This window comes from Trachinotus anak, unplaced genomic scaffold (genome assembly GCF_046630095.1).
Source record: "Trachinotus anak isolate AG129_WGS33_773 ecotype Australia unplaced genomic scaffold, CSIRO_AGI_Tana_v1 ptg000004l, whole genome shotgun sequence".
Taxonomy (NCBI): Eukaryota; Metazoa; Chordata; class Actinopteri; order Carangiformes; family Carangidae; genus Trachinotus; species Trachinotus anak.
In genome coordinates, this window is record NW_027273855.1 from 19,313,735 (window position 1) to 19,332,944 (window position 19,210).

General features: G+C 39.4%; 1 protein-coding gene across 4 annotated transcripts; it reads left to right on the forward strand.

Annotated features, from left to right (window-relative positions):
• Window positions 1–1,183: 1,183 nt before the first annotated feature.
• On the forward strand, window positions 1,184–17,809 carry cdh26.1 (cadherin 26, tandem duplicate 1). 4 transcript variants are annotated; one of them, XM_071476732.1, is made up of 19 exons: window positions 1,184–1,278; window positions 4,764–4,823; window positions 4,914–5,006; window positions 5,118–5,279; window positions 5,377–5,524; window positions 5,743–5,912; window positions 6,014–6,142; window positions 6,248–6,433; window positions 6,563–6,834; window positions 7,562–7,707; window positions 7,812–8,042; window positions 8,131–8,352; window positions 9,076–9,200; window positions 9,314–9,388; window positions 9,949–10,014; window positions 10,256–10,330; window positions 14,248–14,289; window positions 14,465–14,536; window positions 16,145–17,809. In XM_071476732.1, exons 1-19 carry the CDS (start codon window positions 1,252–1,254, stop codon window positions 16,361–16,363), a joined length of 2,520 nt encoding a protein of 839 aa, XP_071332833.1. In that variant the 5' UTR covers window positions 1,184–1,251; the 3' UTR covers window positions 16,364–17,809. The 4 variants fall into 4 exon arrangements, with proteins under 4 accessions (XP_071332833.1, XP_071332828.1, XP_071332832.1 ...); XM_071476727.1 differs by having other exon boundaries at window positions 14,462–14,575; window positions 16,145–17,803; XM_071476731.1 differs by having other exon boundaries at window positions 14,462–14,536; window positions 16,145–17,803.
• Window positions 17,810–19,210: the final 1,401 nt, after the last annotated feature.

Sequence of the window (19,210 nt, forward strand, 5' to 3'; positions counted from 1 at the left end):
TTTACGAGCCACTCAGCCACATATTGTCTGTATATGACATATTCATGTGTCTTTACTCAGACATTACACCAATGTAGGTGAGAAGCTTCTTTGACACATTGGATGGCTGTCCATCCAATGTATCCAATATAACTTCTCTCTTACTAAAGAGAATAGAGGTATGTTACTTAACCTGTGAGCTTGGAACAATATATCTGCCCATTTTAAAGGGCAGATTATGAATCTGAGGTTAAATGTGCCCTGCAGTGAACTGGACACAGTCATACTCACATTTAATCTGAAGATTAAATGATACTTTTCTTATGTATAATGTAATTATATTTTAATTTATGTGTCAGTGAGACAGCTCAATAGAAGCCTTTCATGCCTTTTAAATTAAGGTATTTTCAAATAACATTCAAATACTCTAGAATTGCCCTGTGCCAACATTTTAAGGAACTGCTCCACCTACAGCCTTGTGCTGTGATCTCAAGCCCAATCCATACTCACGACAAAAATATGACACTGAGAGAGTTTCTCCAAAAACCTGCCAGTTAATGTTGCCTGGGGTGAAATGGACACAGTTGTTCACACAATAGTTTTGTTGTGTGCACTGTGATCCTATTTTAATTAAAATGTGACTGAGACACTTCACTAGAAAAGGATCCCGTGTGTTTAAGGTAATAAGAATATTGACGGTAAAATATTCTAATAATGACTCACTGTTGGTGTATTGAGTGTGAGAGTGATGTATACTGTACCAGTGGGTTTCAAAATGTTATTTCAGTCAGTATCTAATACTTACAGGAACTATGAAACTGAGCTACATTTGAATGTGATGTAGGCCAGACATAAATAAGAGATGGTAACCTGAGCTATAGGGCTAGAGGGGTGTACACCTGAGCCAAGCCATGTTTCCCAGAGCGCGCGCACACACACACACGCACACACAGAGCGTGCAAGTTCTCAATATCACATTAACTAAATAACTCAAAACTCTCACAAAATACATTTAGATAAGAAAGCAAACACCCAGGTAGGCGTGAACAGAATAGTTACTCCAACTGGTTTTACACACAAATTGTAGCTTCAAAGACCGCATTTAACATATCACATGACACATAACTGCACTAAACAAACAGTCTTTTGTGAACTGTCCACCAATCTGCTGCCTTGCAGGTAATGTGGGCTGTCGTCTGTGTGCTCTTATTCACGCTGTGCTTCTCTCTTTGAGTGCACTCCCACAGAGGTTATCAAGGAGAGTGAATTACGATGAGGACCGTCTCCCTGCTTCTCTTGGTAAGCAGGGTTTCCTGAATTATTTCCAGTCTTTAAACTAGCATAGATTAGGATGTCACTGATTAGGATGTTATTTTTTGGACAAAACATTTAATTTGAGAGAGTTCAGCTGCTTGTGATTACTTGTAAAAGTGAAAATGACAGTATAGATTGTCTACATGTCCTACAGAGCATCTAGTCGCTGCTATATCTGAAACAGTTCTACACATTGTATTATGAAATACAGGTTATGGACATGGTAACAGGAGCCTTACAATTCAGTGGATTACAGCATTTTTACTAGTTATTGGATTAGACTGGGTTATAATTTGCGGGGTCCTGCTATTAAGTTAGTCGCAACCTCTGAATCTTCCCTTGAAATTAGAATCAGGAAAAAAGAAAAATTTTAGTCATGGAAACAAATGTTAAAAACAAAGGTATTTCTTAATACACACCTATTCCAGAGAGAACCTGGCTGTCAGGCAGAAAGCAAATGATGCAGACTTCTCAGTCACTGTTCACATCTTCAATTTTGTCCATTTTCGTGGACACAGTGGTTTATAAAACCTGTCTAATACACTTTATACTAGACAGATGATGGCAAACGTTTATCCAGAAAAGGTCCCGATGTGGACCTTTGTTGTAGGCTATATTGAACCCGCCATCTCTCTTGCTCTCCTCATTTTCTTACACATCTGGACTGTCAGCTGTTACTGCACAGGAGGTGGATACCTGACGGGAGCTGGGCTCAGACAAAAATTTAGAAACGATGTACGTTACAGGTTCAGTCAGGGGCTGTTAGTGTAATTGCAGGGCCATGTGCATAGATTTAGGTATGGACTGTGAGGGCATTTCCCTATCAACGTGCTGATGAATTGTGCCTCCCAATATCTTTTACCCATCTCAATCTGTCTTGCCATTTGAACTCCCCTCTGTGTTACTGGTATGATCTATGCAGTAACTCCAAGTTGCCAGGGTTGTGTGGTCGCCGCAAAATGTTGGTTTTTATGTAAAAGTCTTGGAGACTGGGATACTGGTCAAACTCGACTACAATCTGGCAACTTCAAACTGCATTAGACATTGTTGACCAGCGGCAACTTGGCAGTAGCAGTGAGCCTAGTGGAGTTGGTGATAAAGGTGGTGAATCTGTATTTTAAATGAACGGTTTTGCTATTAAGAATTTAAGAAATCCAGACATGTATCTTTATTTTAAAGTTGTTATGATAATATAATATTTCACTTATATTTAAGGCTTATATGGATCAAGAACACAGTTCTTACTGTTCATTAAAACATGAACATTAGCCTATAACTATCCACAGCTTGTCCAAATAATTTGTTTGTTGAGGCAGGCATCATTTTATGAAAATGATGTCAGCAGCAGCCAAAGGAACAGACACGCACACAGGTGAGCGACAGTCTCTCAGGTGAGCTTCAGTGAAAGATCTGTCCATTGAATGAAAACTAATACAAGAATACGTTTCTTTAAAAAAAAAAAAAATATATATATATATATATATATAATTTAAAGATCAGTTTGAGAATCGCACTTGAGTTGTGTTGCCCATATAAAAAAAAAAAAAAAAAATGAACGGACAGAGCTGCCATAGTCATTTAGCCTACAAGGTGCCCGCACATTTCACCAGAGTAAAACAGGCAAGATGTGACCATGGGAACCACAACTGCATGGCGCAGAAACACAAACTCAGTGCTTCAGCTTACACCAAGAACACAGAATGGTTACTGCCCTCTCAGACTCCGGTCGGTTCAGACAGAAGTTTGGAGTCCCGAGATGCAAGCTATTACAAAATCAGTACATGATAATAATATACCAAAGCTCCACTCGGTGACTATGATTTGTAAATTTCAGCTGCAGGCTATGGAGTTTGGCTAAGTGCAATATGGTTGTTTTTTTTTTTTTTAATGGTTTTTAATATCAGTAGTAAAGGATAGTCAGTAAAAGATATTGTTCGATACCTGTGTGTAGCGACCTTTACCCATACAGATATGAAATATATGACATAGCTATATGTCCCCACGTCAAGAGTGACGTTGTCATAGTTAAATTTGTATATGTTGGCTACATATATCACAAAGATCTATGATATTACACGGTATGATATGTTGCAAGTATATATGTTATATATTTAATTTTCTATATGCAAGTTTATTAATACAACTTACAAGCAACAATTCTATAAGCTTACATTTGTTTTTCTCATTGATTTTAAACATGTCTGTCTTCCCATTCTGGGAAAGTGGTCGCAGACTTTTGGAACCCACAAGGCCTGTATATATTGACAGGCTTTGGGATGTCAGTATATATATATATGTAAAATATGTCTACAATGTAAGTATACATACATAGACATACAAATTTGTATGAGCTAGACATATAAGTCAATATATGAAATTGTTCCACTTAATAGGTGGAACAATACTCAATACTCAATAGGTTTTATATGTAATATTCACATATGCAGTATATTATAACTTTATATGTACGTATATTTCATATACTGTATATAAATTCAATATATGTAGATATATTACATATGCATATGGGGAGGCTGCAGCCTACAGGTTACAATACCAGCCACGGATGGCTACATCACTGGTTTCTCTCTCATTCATTTCCTCTCATTGCTCGACCATTGCTATCTAATAAAGGCATAAAATAGCCTCAAAAATCAGAACAAAAAAATAGGTTAAGTACCCCATGTGCTTTAGTATTGACAGAAGTGTTGTTAGTTATTGTTAGTAATTGTTTGTCCATATTAATTGCCACGATACGGTTTAATAGCTTTAAACTGTTTGTAAGACTGATTTCATCAAGATATTAAAAATCTAGGTGGTTGTTACTTTCTCAGTGCTGTTAATCACTGCCTACCAAACACTTCTCAAGATACTCTGCTCATAGGTAAATTTAGAGTAATTGGTTGGTTGTTTTGGTCTCCTGAATGAAATACCATGTGAACTTCACTTGACCAAAACATAGCAATTTAATTAAGTCACCGTAAGTGTTGACAGTGTGAGGGAGTTCAGTTTCCTTGTTATGTCCTGTTCCTTCTTTTGCTTTTGGTTTCCTGCCATAGTCTATAGACATTCAGACCAGATGAACTTTAAGTTCACTGCCTGTGTGAAGGTGTTGCTATGTGTTTGCTCTGTGATCAAAGGGCAACCAGTGTGCACCCAACTTCTCACCCAATGCATGCTGGAACCTGCCCCAGCTCACCAAGACCCTGCAGGGGATGAATGGGGATGTAAAAGTGATGAATGGGAACATCTCTGTACATAAATGTCATCTTAGTAGCAAATTACAGTGAAGGAAATGGAGGGAAAATCAGAGAGGGAAACAGCCAGACACTAAAACCACAGCAATAAATTAAACCCTGACAGAGGAAATTTGTGAAATTTGTGTTAAGTGTGTGAATACATTGAGATAGTTATGATGGATTAAAAGCTCTTTAAAAAGCAAGAATTACTGTGCAGTTTTCATGTTGCAGGTTGCATTAGCAGCCCTGGCAGAGCCTCACGATGGGAGCCCTAAGAGCCGTGCTAATAGGGTAACTGTTTCATGTTTGGAATTGCAAACTCCTACCAAAATGTTTTTTGCGTCTAGCAGAAATGGTAACAACTGCATGTGTGATTTACAGGAGCTTTTGGTGCGTTCCAAAAGAAGGTGGGTTTTGTCTACGATTGAAATAATAGAGGAAGATCGTGGTCCATTCCCCAAACAACTTTCGCAGGTGATGACTTCATTTTGTAAATAAAATTCCAAGTCAATGTTGCAGCTCAGCATCCTGGCCAGATCAGACGTGCAGACAATTCCAGCTCAGATGTGTATGTTTTAACTCTAGATGTATAATGACAAGTCAGATCATACGAGAAAAAGCCACAAGTTTCATATAAGTGGAATGGGAGTGACTGAGATGCCGCTGGGGGTGTTTTCCATCGATGAAAATACCGGAGTCGTCTATGTCCATAAACCTATCGACAGAGAGCAATACCATCTCTTCCATGTGAGTTAACACTGGATCACGAGTCCTTCTGATTAATTGCACTTTATATTGATGTTAAACCACCAGAGTCATTTTACATGAGTACCTTTACCCACAGATCAAGTTTGATATCTTGGACAGACAGACTGGCGAAAGAATCGACAGGGAACTAGCTTTTGATGTAGAAATAAAAGACATCAATGACAACCCACCTAAATTTATCTCCCAAGAAATCCAAGCCAATGTGCTGGAAAATATGCCAGAGGGTGAGTTTACACTTGTGTAAATGACTTATAGATACATCTTATAACTGTAGCATCACACATCAAAAAATGAGAATGTTTCAAAGTGACATGGTCATTATGGAGTTATCATGAAATCTGAAGGGTTAAACAGAGATGTGAAAAAATGATCATTTCAAACCTGGGCTACTTTTCTCAAACACATTCACTCTTGTGTGTTTCCTTTTCTTAATTTCTTGAAGGGTACTTGGCAGTGCAGCTGCAAGCCATGGACATAGACCAGAGGGACACACCTAATTCTAAAGTCACTCTCAGTATGATTTCACAGCAGCCGCAAGAGCCCAAGATTGATTTGGAACAGCTTGACGACAGGATGGCCCAGCTCAAATTTAAAGGGTGTTTTGACTATGATGTGAGGGTTAATGAAATGGCATCTGCATGTATATGCATACACACGCACATATTAATTTTCCAATATGATATCGCAAACATAATCTTTTATATCTCTCCCAGAAAATGAAGACGTATCAAATTATTGTTCAAGCAAAAGATCACGGAACACCATCCCTTTCCTCCACTGCTGTTGTTACTCTCAACATTGTAGACACAAACACTCATGCACCAACGTTCAAGGAGAATAATGTAAGGATTATTTTCATTATTATTATGATTATTATTTTTTAATTATTATAGTTACTCTTCAGGGTGATGTTTGATGTTTACTTTGAAACTGTTCTGCCTGCCCAGTACCATGGTGAGGTGTTAGAGTCAGTCATCCAAAATGATGTTTTGAGAATTGCTGTGGAGGACAAAGACACTCCTCAAACTCCTGGCTGGCGTGCCAAGTACTTCTTCATTAAAGGGAATGAGGATGGGAACTACAAACTTGAAACTGACCCAGAGACAAACGAGGGTATTCTGAGTGTCATTAAGGTAACAATTCCTTTCTCACTCCATTACAAAGTTCCTTCATTCACAGTGGGCCAAGCTAAAAGTCAAACAAAATGTTATCATTTATCATGAATAGCAGTGCGCTGACCTAAGCTTGTGTGTCTCCTCCAGGGGAAGGATTTCGAGCGGACGACGTTTACCACCCTGCAGATCGGAGTAGAGAACGAGGAACCCTTATTTGTTTGTAAAGATAAATCAACTGGCACAGCCACACTTCCTCCTCCAAGTGCAGTCAACGTCACAGTCAAAGTGATTGATGTCAATGACCCTCCTGAGTTTGAGAAAGAAAAATTTGAGTTGTACCAGAAGGAAGAGGAGATGCCAGGAAAGGTGCTGTTCACCCCAAAGGTTCATGATGTCGACTCTGACTTAACCAGCATCAGGTTTGTGTCTACATACTGTATGCCAGCTGAACTCATTGCCACTTAGTGAATGGAGCCCAAGCTATGCTGGATCTTTCAGGCAGTTAACAACATTTGAGAGGTTTAAAAAGTGTTATATAATATATCACATAATATATTATGGTACGCATAAGAAAACCAGAAATCTGAACGAATTTGGACAAACGTGTGTAATGAGTGGGACATTCTACAGCTGAAAAACAAATTATGTAATGGTGCCACTGTTTCTAAATTACTACAAACATATCTTTGGCATTTCTTTCTTTTGTAATAGCAGGCACATAACCATAACTTGATATTGATATAACTGCAATAATCAAACTGCTGTTGCCCTAGTCAGGTCCTAATTGCACCACACTTCCTATGGGACCTTACCTGATAATGAGGTATACTTTATGCAGTAAAACTTTCATCATCCTGCAATCATGTAGCATCTCTGATAGTGCCTGCCTTTGTGTGCTAATGGAAATATTGGACATATAAAATGCCAGTAAAGAAGTTACGCACCAACATTTAAGCACATGCCCTTTCTCAGTTGGCGTCCTGCCATCTACATGATCTTAAGTTTTATCATGTCGAAATTAAATTAATGAATGAAATTAAGTTTGCAAGCAAAAAACAAAGCTACAGCTTCGGTGTAGCAACTGCAATTCAGCATTTTCACTTAATATGTTTGCTCCACTCTCCAATCTCTCCCACTTGTGATCAGGTATGTGCTGTTGGAAGATCCAGCTGATTGGGTGGCCATCGATGAGAAAACAGGACAAATCACATCAACTAAGAATTTTGACAGAGAGTCTTCCTTTGTTGGCAAGGACAGCATTTACAAAATCCTCATCGGTGCCATAGATGATGGTATGAACGAGCTCTTCTGTAAATTGTCATCAAATACAAGGTATATAGTACAGTCAGTTATTGTAAACTAAAGTGGTGTTTTTTCCATTGCTGTGGTTACCAAGGTGAGCCTCCAGCTACAGGTACATGTACTATCCTGGTCCACCTCGGGGATATCAATGACAACACGCCTAAGCTGGTCAACAATAGTCTCATTATGTGTGGAAACAAGGTTAACAAGGTCATGTTGACTGTCAAGGACCTAGACGCCCATCCTTACAGTGGGCCCTTCACCTTCTCCCTGGGAGGTGATGATGAAACTTTGAAGCAGCGGTGGAAATTAGAACCTACCTTTGGTTAGTACCCCCCACCCCCTCCCCCTCCAAGAAATAAAGATTTCCAGTTGAACAGGTACTACATGCCTCTCTTTACATTTTTCACCAGGTGAGGAAGCTGGCCTTATTAGCCTGAAAACACTCTATTACGACAACTACTCAGTGCCCCTGGTGTTTCAGGACCAACAGGGCATGAGTGGACATGACACAGTGGAAGTGATTGTGTGTGACTGTGGAGAAGCAGACGTCTGCCGTGGCAAAGCATTGCTTTCATCCAGCTTTGGGCCAGCCGCTATTGGACTGATTTTTGCAGGATTGCTTCTATTTCTGTGTGAGTATGGGAATCAGTGGAGACATTACCAAAACCATAAAGTTCATGGCCAGTAAACCTGCTGTGACCCTCAGAATGTTTTAGTATCGAGTCAGTTAGAAGCAAACGATGACAATTTAAATGAAGATCAGTTGATCACATAATGAATAGAGGGGTAAGGAATGTGAAGATTCGTAGTTTAAACACAAGCTAATCACTTGATAGAAGCATTTCAAGACATTTTCTGATGATTGCTAGATCTTCATCAGATCAGAATAATTCTGTCCTCAAGATTTTGACTCTAACAAAATTTGTCAATAGAGGTTAGTGCGCAGGTGTTTAACATGCCATAACTTAATTTCTGCTGGTCTTGCTCCTGAGTTGACATATCACTTCAAGCCATTCATTATTATTTAAAAACCTTTGTTTGTGCAGGGAAGTTTCACTGAGAACAAGGCTCTCTTTTATCAAACTCCTGACCACAGTCACACAGTCAAACTCAAGCAGTTACACATTCACACTTGGAAGCTCTCCAGTACACCCACAGTCTCATCTTGAAAATGAGTTAAGCAGTTGGGGGTTCATGGTGGTAACATGGGAGAAACAAGCATTGCTCTCCTCACCCTGATTTATCTTACTGGAGAAGGGACCTTCTCTATTTTGGCCGCCATTGCCCATTGCAGCAGTTTGTTGAAAACGCAACATGTACGCTCTGTTCTTAGTGTTTGTGTGATGTGTCTGCAGTACTGTTACTCCTCTTCATGTGTGAGTGTGGAAGCAAGGGGTTAAATCACATGCCCATCGTGCAGGATGAGGGCAACCAGACCCTTATCAATTACAACCAGGAAGGAGGGGGCGCTGCATGCACAGTGAGTTGGTTGTGTTGTGTGTGCAATTTAGAGGGAGTAAGAAAGTGACAGTATGCTATATTGTTCCATTAATTGATCTTCACTATTATTCCTTTTTTATGCCTTTCTGCCAGGCTTCGCCCACTCTGCCCTTGACGCCTACAAATGGTGTAGCTGTGAAAGATGGCCTTACACAGGCCACCATGCAGGTACTCCTCATCTCTCTCCTCAGCCGCCTCTCATTCCCCTTTTTTGTGACTGACCTTTTCACATACAGATTCTTAAATTTCAGCGTGGGTGCAATTTCAGGGTGCGTCAAAAAGGCAAGAGTCTAAAAGGCTTCTGTGGACAAAACAGAGGAGTTACACAAAGAAAGCAGTCAGTGTTTTATTAACACTAACACTTAAGCAAACACTGCTTAAAAATTACTGACAGTTTTTACTTCATACATGCCTTTGTGTATCTGCAGTTCTGACAGATTGACAGGTATGTGATTCTAAAGAACTGGTCCATCATAGACACATAACTGACATAAATTACAGGGTTTTTACAGGCTATAGCTCATCTAATGGTGGCTTGACATGACACACATTATTTGCATATAGTACCTGCAAGGAGGGATTAACTGTTCACACAAGCTGAAATTGTGGCTGCATTTCCTTTTTCAAACATTTGATAAAATGCTTTGTTAAATGTTGTAAACAAAAATATAAAATGATGGTGGAATTTTTACCGGGGTCTGCTTTATCAATTTACTCTGCTCAACTAGTTCTCTCAAATGGATCCAGCAATGGCCCAGGACATTGATACATACAACAGCTCAAGGCTCACCCTGGTGCGTAACAGGTCTTTAAATAGTTTGCATGTTTTTTGGTGTCTATAAGACAAAGAATAATGGAGATTTAAAGGAATGTTTTACAGTAGCAGGATTTATTGAAATGATGATTTCACAAACAATAAATTAACTTTCAGTGCAGATATGACCAATAAATCTCTAGTTTGGTCATATGCAGGACTTGTTGCTCTCCCAAAATGCTCTTACACCCTGATATAACCTTAATATATTTTCCCTACAGATTAACTCTAACATGACTACAATGGGAACACAGCATCAAAGAGACACTTTGAGAGGCCTTGGAGGGCAGACAATGGTAAGTGATCATAGTTGTCTTACAATAGCTGCCCCTGCTGGCACGTGCTTACTGATGACTGTAGGACTGCAACGATTATTCGACCATTTTAAAAGTCTTTCAAGCTAAAATGCCAAAAATTCCAATTGCTGGTTCTAGCTTCTCAAAAGTCAGGATTAGATACATTGAACCTTTTGCTGTTTTCTGGATTTTTTTAGACAGAATGATCAATCAAGTAATCAAGAACTAATCATCAGATTAATCAATAATGAAAATTACCGTAATTTATGGCGTGCTGCACTGCTCTTTTTGTTTTGTTTTTTTTTTTTTTTTTGATGATCATAGTTCCACCATTAGTCAGCTGAATGCCACAGGACTGAGTTGGAGTTTCCCCGTTGGCCATTGCTCTTTCAAAATTTAATAGTGCGAACAGATTCTATTAGCAGGGTGTTTACAGCCAGCAGTGTTGCCAGTTTCAAAAAAGCCTTGCGCAATAAATATAGCATCTTTTTGGACAAACCTTGGTTACTTTAAAGAAAATCACCAGTAATGCCTGCTCTTGTCTCCACTCTGTTCTGTGAGCGGCAGAGCAGCAAGGAGTGGTCATTTTATACAGTGCATTAAGCTGAAACCACAGCGGTCTTTGTCTTTAATTTATGGTGATTTTGTTAGACGACGTCGTGGTTGTAAAATCAGGATTTTAGCAGCAGCAGAGCATCAGTTTGGAAATGGCTTGGAAGTTAACATGTAGTCTTACTGAGTTGAATTTTAGTTACTATTCCAAACTCTAGATAATGGGAAGCCTCTGGGCTATCTTCAGGCACACTCACACAGAGCCACTATAATAAAACACCACTGTTTTGTTTTTTTTAAATCCAAATCTCTGAAGTAATTTATTAAGACGACCCCCACCTCTGATAGACTTCTCCACAAATGGCTGTTATGACAGCTCTGGAAGTGGCGTGCCATAGGGTGATCTACATGATTAGTTTTTATTGCACATTTGTGTTCTGAGGGTATTGAATTTGTGTAGTAGTCTAACAGAGGTGGAGATCAGCTTAATGAATTAGTTCAGAGAGACTTATTGGATTTTTAAATTTGATGCTTTGGTGTATAGATTTCAGAGGTCTTTTACAGAAACCTCCTACATTTAGTCTTAAGATAGGAAGAGTATAAGATATGAGTTTTCCCAATTTGGAATTACAGAACCAAATCCTAACTTAAGTTAGGGTGGGAACATTGTTAGGAACCATTTATCTGTAATGGCATTTTTGCCCTAATATAATAAAGCTATTTTAATCATAACCTGGACTCTGTGCGAGTGTGCCTGAAGCTAGCCCAGAGGCTTCCTGTTGTCTACCACAGTTAACCAGTTCTACTTCAACAGCAACTTGCATTCACCAGTTTGCTATTTTTCTTTTTAGTTTTTGTAAAACTATTTCAAACTGGATCCGTTCTCTGACAACATAAATAAAAAAGCATGTGTATCTATAACCTGCTCACACTAGGCAGAATGCAACTAGGACATGATGATGTCAGTTGTTTACAGTGATTCCACAACAGTTTTCAACTACATTCTCAATCTTGCACATTGACCATACATGGTCCAGCCATGTACTAAATTTGACCTAGTCCTGTTTTGCGAAGGATCCACCCACTTCAATCCACAAGAGGGTGCCACAACAGTATTTTAACACCACACATACTGAGTGCCAGCAGGAAGGATGTTTGTGTGTTTCGCACAATGTCCCGAAACACGTTATCCTTTCCCAAGAACACCCTTAGGCAAAAGTTGTGGTATGTAGTGAAGTTGTAGATTTGATGAGTCAGGGCTGATTCTACCAGCTTGTGCGGGATCGATCCATAAGCATTAAATTTCAAGCCACAGCACTTCCAGGTCACCCTAGTTCTCTCATGCCTCTCTGTGTGTTCTGTGCACCCTGGAACACCTAGGACAACGCCGTTCTGCACCCAGATATCTACAGTGCATCTGGAAAGTATTCACAGCACTTCACTTTTTCCATATTTTGTTATGCTACAGCCTTATTCCAAAATGGATTAAATTCATTTTTTACCTCAAAATTCTACACACAATACCCCATAATGACAAGGTGAAAAAAGTTTGCTTGAAATTTTTGCAAATTTATTGAAAATAAAAAACAAAAATATAACATGTACATAAGTATTCACAGTCATTGCTCAATACTCTGTTAAAGCACCTTTGGCAGCAATTACAGCCTCAAGTCTTTCTGAGTATGATGCTACAAGCTTGGGCAGTTTCTCCCATTCTTCTTTGCAGAACCTCAAGCTCCATCAGGTTGGATGGGGAGTGTCGGTGCACAGCCATTTTCAGAGCTCTCCAGAGATGTTCAATCGGGTTCAAGTCTGGGCTCTGGCTGGGCCACTCAAGGACATTCACAGAGTTGTCCTGAAGCCACTCCTTTGTTATCTTGGCTGTGTGCTTAGGGTCGTTGTCCTGTTGGAAGATGAACCTTTGCCCCAGTCCGAGGGCAAGAGCGCGCTGGAGCAGGTTATCATCAAGGATGTCTCTGTACATTGCTGCATTCATCTTTCCCTCAACCCTGGCTAGTCTCCCAGTTCCTGCTGCTGAAAAACATCCCCACAGCTTGATGCTGCCACCACCATGCTTCACTGTAGGGATGGTATTGGCCAGGTGATGAGCAGTGCCTGGCTTCCTCCAGACATGACGCTTGGCATTCAGGCCAAAGAGTTCAATCTTTGTTTCATCACACCAGAGAATTTTCTTTCCCATGGTCTGAGAGTACTTCAGGTGCCTTTTGGCAAACTCCAGGCAGGCTGTCATGTGCCTTTTACTGAGGAGCAGCTTCCGTCTGGCCACTCTACCATACAGGCCTGATTGGTGGAGTGCTGCAGAAATGGTTGTCCTTCTGGAAGGTTCTCCTCTCTCCACAGAGCAACGCTGGAACACTGTCAGAGTGACCATAGGGTTTTTGGTCACCTCCCTAACATCGCTCAGATTGGCCGGGCGGCCAGCTCTAGGAAGAGTCCTGGTGGTTCCAAACTTCTTCCATTTACGGAAGATGGAGGCCACTGTGCTCATTGGGACCTTCAATGCTGCAGAAATTTTTCTGTACCCTTCCCCAGATCTGTGCCTCGATACAATCCTGTCTCAGAGGTCTGCAGACAATTCCTTGGACTTCATGGCTTGGTTTGTGCTCTGACATGCACTGTCAACTATGGGACCTTATATAGACAGGTGTATGCCTTTCCAAATCATTTCCAGTCAACTGAATTTACCACAGGTGGACTCCAATCAAGTTGTAGAAACACCTGAAGGATGATCAGTGGAAACAGGATGCACCTGGGCTCAATTTTGAGTGTCATGGCAAAGGCTGTGAATACTTATGTACATGTGATTTTTTTAGTTTTTTATTTTTAATATATTTGCAAAAATTTCAAGCTAACTTTTTTCACTTTGTCATTATGGGGTATTGTGTGTAGAATTTTGAGGTAAAAAATGAATTTAATCCATTTTGGAATGAGACTGTAACATAACAAAGTATGGAAAAAGTGAAGCGCTGTGAATACTTTCCAGATGCACTGTATGTCAGAGCCCCATAAGGCAAATGGCAATGATCTTGATGGAGGTCATAAATTCCCAACTGAGGAGTGTCATCTTTTTGAATTGCTCGACGTTGCTTGCGGTCTCCAAATAGTTTGGCTCTGTTGAAGGTTATCTTATGATGACAGATATATTTGGCTTATCCACACTTAAAAACAAACAACAAATGAGTGGATCCTGGTGCAGGATGAAACATTTTGTTGTATTGAAGAAAAGTTAGCGTGCCTTTTTAAGTGCTAGATGGTAGAAATATTGCAAATACAGTGACTGTCAGATAAGGTCAAATGAGGGTAGAAGACTGAATAAACACTGTGTTTTTTTTTCTTAATTATAGTACTCTACTCTATTGAATACAAGCAGGTCTAACATCTACCAGGTAAGTAGTACTGTTCATCGATTTTATATTTTCTTTTATAAGTAGATACAATATGAACCTCCTCAAGTACACTTTTTTATGCATGTACAACATGTTCATATGTCTGTGGGAACCCTGTGCATTTAAATGCATTTTTTTTTTTGCTGGAAGAACTCACAGTCCTCTCTGTCAGCAGGGCGGCTCATCAAGGTACCAGCAATCTTTCAGCCTGCGGTCAAACCAACACATTGCAGATCACATCGACAGGGTAGGAGTTCCTCTCACATCACACAGAGCTGAACACCAGGCATGCTATATTAATGTCTTCATAAAGCACTTGACTTTACTGATGTTCAAATTTAATTAACTGTACTGGCTGCAAAGCCCTGACTGGTGGACAGGCCATTATTCTGATGTAGTGAGTGAGATTAAATTCAGTGAAGCTCATGTGCATAACATGAGTGAGAACGAAATCACTATAAGGTTGTCTGCAGTGGTGGATGTGAAGTACATTTACTTGGGTCCTGCACTTAAGTTTTCCTGTCGGGATGGGATGGAGTATCTGTACTTCCATTGCATATCTTTTTATTTCTTTAGAAACTTATGACTCAAACTTATCTTAAACAGGCAATAGGCCACACACAGTGCTTGTCACCGGAGCAAAACCAAAAAACCAGAGACAACTCCCACGCTGTGAAAAGCCAACTCCTATTGTGGCATTTTTATGCCTCCCTGCCAGCAACAGCCAGCGGCAGAGGCATTATGTTTTTGGGTTGTCCAGTCATCCCATTTTCACAAACACATTACCTCAGTAGCGCCTTGAGGGAATTTCTTCAAATGTGGCAGAAACATTCGGAGAAAAAAAAGGATGAAGGATTTTGGTGGTCAAAGGTTGAAGTTCAAGGTGACGGTGATCTCACGTTCTAGTGAATGCAATATATCAAGAAGGCCAAGAGGGAATTTCATTACATCAGGTACAAACATTCACTTGGACTCAAGGACTAACTGATAAGAGTTTGGTAGTCAAAGGTCAAGGTCACCGTGACCCCATAAAACACGTTTTTGGCCATAACTCACACATTCATACAGTAATTATGACAAAATTCAACTCAAATGTCTATAAGGAGAAAATGAAGTGAAGAAATTTTATATCCATTGGTCAAAGGTCTACGACACTGTGACATCATAATGTTATGCAAAAACATTACAGCCATTATTCAATGCTGTAAATCAGGAAGAAGAGATTGTGAACATATGTTCTGCAACTTGGCTGGTTGGTGGAGGCATACAACTGCGCGATGGTAATTCTACTTGAAAACTAAATTTGCACTTGTCAGTAGACTAACAAAGGCTACATCAGAACATAGGGGTATATAACTAGGTTAGGTTTGTTTGCCAGAGATGTTTCCGAACACTCCCATGATGTTTTGCTGGGGGTGGGGCATGTTAAATAAATATTAAAACAAAAAGGAATACAAAAATGACCATGGCTGTCCTGTTGATTCAATTGTGTTTTATGGCCATCTCTATAGGCTTTTATGCCACAGGTTCTACAAGTAAGTCAGTGCATTCAGAAGGTTGTTATATGTTGTTATTTTGAAAGGAAGCACTCCAGTATTTTAACTTGAGTAAAAGTTGACTGAACAAATTTCACTTGTATTGGAGTAATATTTGACCAAGGGTATCTATACTTTGACTCAAGTAATAGAGTTGTGTACTTTCTCCACCTCTGGTCGTTTGCCTCTACTTTAAGAAATGAAAGAAAGTTCAATGACTATATCTCTATACATTGTACCAGACTGAATGTCTTTTAAAATGTGTTTTGGTATGACCTCTTTTTGACCCAGAAATTTGTTTTTCCGACTCAATTTCACAGAGACTGCACATGATTGATGGAAACCATGTACACCACCCAGTGTACCAACCCTACCAGTACACCTACGAGGGACGGGAAAGCAAATGTCAGTCACTGGATGAGCTGTCATTCAGCAACCTGGGAGATGATTTGCAGTTTCTGAATGATTTGGGGCCAAAGTTCAAGACCTTGGGAGGAATCTGTCACCAGAATATTCAAGAAAAAAACATACAGCTTTGAGGGGCACAGCTGGAATGTGATTTTTATACCAAGCAGGTTGTTCTTCGCTCCTAGTTTGTGATTGTGATTATGGATTAATTAGACTGGATGTTTGACGCAATTATATACCATAATGGATGGATTTTATACTTGCACATTATGGACTTAAACATCTCACATATAGCTGTATGCAAACGTTTGGGCACCTCTGGGCAAGTTGCATATTTTGCTAATTCTTGAAGTGAAAAGAAGTAAATACCATCACTGCAGTAAATACACATTAAAAATTTGCCTTTTTTCAAATGATAACCGTGGTCATTTCATGACCTTAACATAAAACATTTGACAGTAATTATGACAAGTACAAACAGTTGGCCATCATTCATTCATTCTTTAATCTTTATAAGGACACAGCCCATTGGGGGCCATCCATCGCATCCTTCTACTTGTTAAACAAGTAGAACTTTGTGAACTCGTATAGCCTCAATTGACTCTTGATCTGAAAATGAAGCTAACTGATGCCGACAAAGCAGGGATGGTTTTAAAAGATACCAAAAAAATTCCAGCTTAGAACTTCCACTGTCAAAAAGTGTTCACCTCCTGGGTAGAAAGGGAAAGCAAAACCCTGATATGGCTGCAAAGGAGCTGCAGGAAGTTTACCTAACACAGGAGTGGTTTGAAAATCACTGCACAAACAGTACAAACAGGAAACACTGCACGGATAAAAAAAGGAATGGATTCTATTAACTATCAAGAAATTCTGGGTGCACATGTCATGCAGTTAACTGAGACAGTGATACTGAAAAGAGTCTGGTTTCTACAGCAGGACAATGATTCAAAGAAGACCTCAAAATCCACCATGAACTACTTCAAGAAATTTGAGCTGAAGAAGAGTGGGTGAAAATTCCTAAATCAGGAACAGAAAGACTCCAAATAACGTTTGCAAGCTGTGATATCTGAAATAAAAAGTAACCGTGCACTAACATTTGGAGAGGGCTAATGTTTTAGTGTGTGTATGCTACAAAATATGGAATTTGCCCAGGGGTGCCCAAACTTTTGCACACAACTGTATTTAGATTGAGATATTGTACCTATCCACAAAACAGGGATTGTGTAGTCAAGGCTAGATATTGCTCACTTAAAGATGGAATGAATGCATTGCACAAACTGTCATGCTCTGGTGATACAGAAATGTTGCATATTGATGGTGACTGGGTGTGTTTGCTTGTTTTGTACTTTGCGGCAAAAAGAGTGATTGCTGCCAAGTCTGGTGGAGGATTTGTCAGGACAGTATTATTTTTTAAGTTTAAATTGTAATTTAGCAGAAGTTTATGTGTGGAAACTGGGATATTTCATAGTACGCCAGATGAAGCTTATTTTCCAAGAGTACCCTTTTGTAAAAGATATTTGATAGGTACCTGCAGAAATCTGACTGGTTGAAATTATAATTGGGCGACAGTAATTGGAAGAGTATTGCATTCAATTGAGAAAAAAAAAAAGGTTTTTAAAGAAAAATTTTCTCAGAATTATGAGATAATGATCTTGTTAATTCAGGAGAAACACAGCAGATTTCCTTCTTAAGTGAATGCATTATGTTACCATAGAAAAGAGATGTTCATTTGTTGAAGTAATTATAATAAAATCATCCCAGCATTTTTAGCATTTTTATACTTGCCCACTAACAGTCTAATGTAAAGACTGTGACATGAATTGCAGAAGATAAAGAGGTTGTCAGCAAAGAAGTGGTGACAGCAGACATGTCACTGGTACTGTTTTGCCAGAAGGATAGAAAGGTGCGACTTGTGTTGACCGTTTTCTCACCCTGCATATAATTCATATAGCAATCGCCACTAACACTGTCACAATTTCTGAACCAATGACAGTGGCTGTCTTCAGTTTTGTTATTGTTTGAGGACATGTCATGACCAATTTCATGTGATCAACTCCTTGTATTGCTGCACAAACAATTATTAAACAATATTTGTGCTTTGTGTTCCTCATTATAGCCTGTTGCTGAATGACACAGCAGACGCTATAAAACTTGTTTTTTAATAATAAACGCTCTAAGCAAGAAAAGCAGAGAGGTCAGATGTTGTTAAGGTGTGGCACAGACTAATATAGGCAAATGTGAAACTGCAACCTTGCCTGATCCACATGCATAACCCAGAAATAATCAGAATATAAATCTTGTCATTTTTATACCTATAGTTCAGATCAGATCTGTATTGCCCCACAAGAGGATATTTTTCTGCAGCAAAGCAGTGTAAACATACAATCACAATAAAAATATAAATTAGACAATTTAAGGCATTAAAAGTGGTGGTACTTCATGCTACAGCAGGAAATAGGAAATAAATGCATTTTTTTTTAAAAAAGAACTGATGAGCAGCAAAATTAATTAAAAGTAACTCTTTTCTATGTCTTTTCTATTTCTAGTCTATTGTCCATTAACCACAGAAATAGGTTTAGCTGATTCTTAAGCGATAGCCATCCTGGCAGCTAGATGTATCACTTCCATGACATGACAAACAGGTTTTTAATCTCCTACGTAATTACACTTCACATCATTTTTCCAGAGAAGTAATCTCATCAGGGCTGCTGGTAAACACCTTCAGAGCCGCTTTGGTTCATTGCAAAATTTCCTAAGTGCTGTCATAGGATGCTGGCTGGAACTTGTAAATACTTTCAAACGCTTCCGGTTAGCTTCCATTCTATGGAAGCCAAGCTTTGTATTGTTAAGTCATTCTCCCACTCCCAGTGGCACAGTGTTGAGGTATGCGGGTCAGATTCTGGCTCTGTAGTCTCATGCCCACATGTATAAACTGTCTCCAACTGCTCTGCAATGCTATTCTAATAAGCAAACTTGTT

What these genes read in the sequence shown, in the direction of transcription:
- cdh26.1 (XM_071476727.1), top strand. Translation starts at nt 1,252, where the DNA reads ATGAGGACCGTCTCCCTGCTTCTCTTG. An exon ending in TCTGACTTAACCAGCATCAG is followed by an intron (nt 6,835 to 7,561) that starts GTTTGTGTCTAC and finishes ACTTGTGATCAG; the next exon opens with GTATGTGCTGTTGGAAGATC. An exon ending in CATCGGTGCCATAGATGATG is followed by an intron (nt 7,708 to 7,811) that starts GTATGAACGAGC and finishes GTGGTTACCAAG; the next exon opens with GTGAGCCTCCAGCTACAGGT.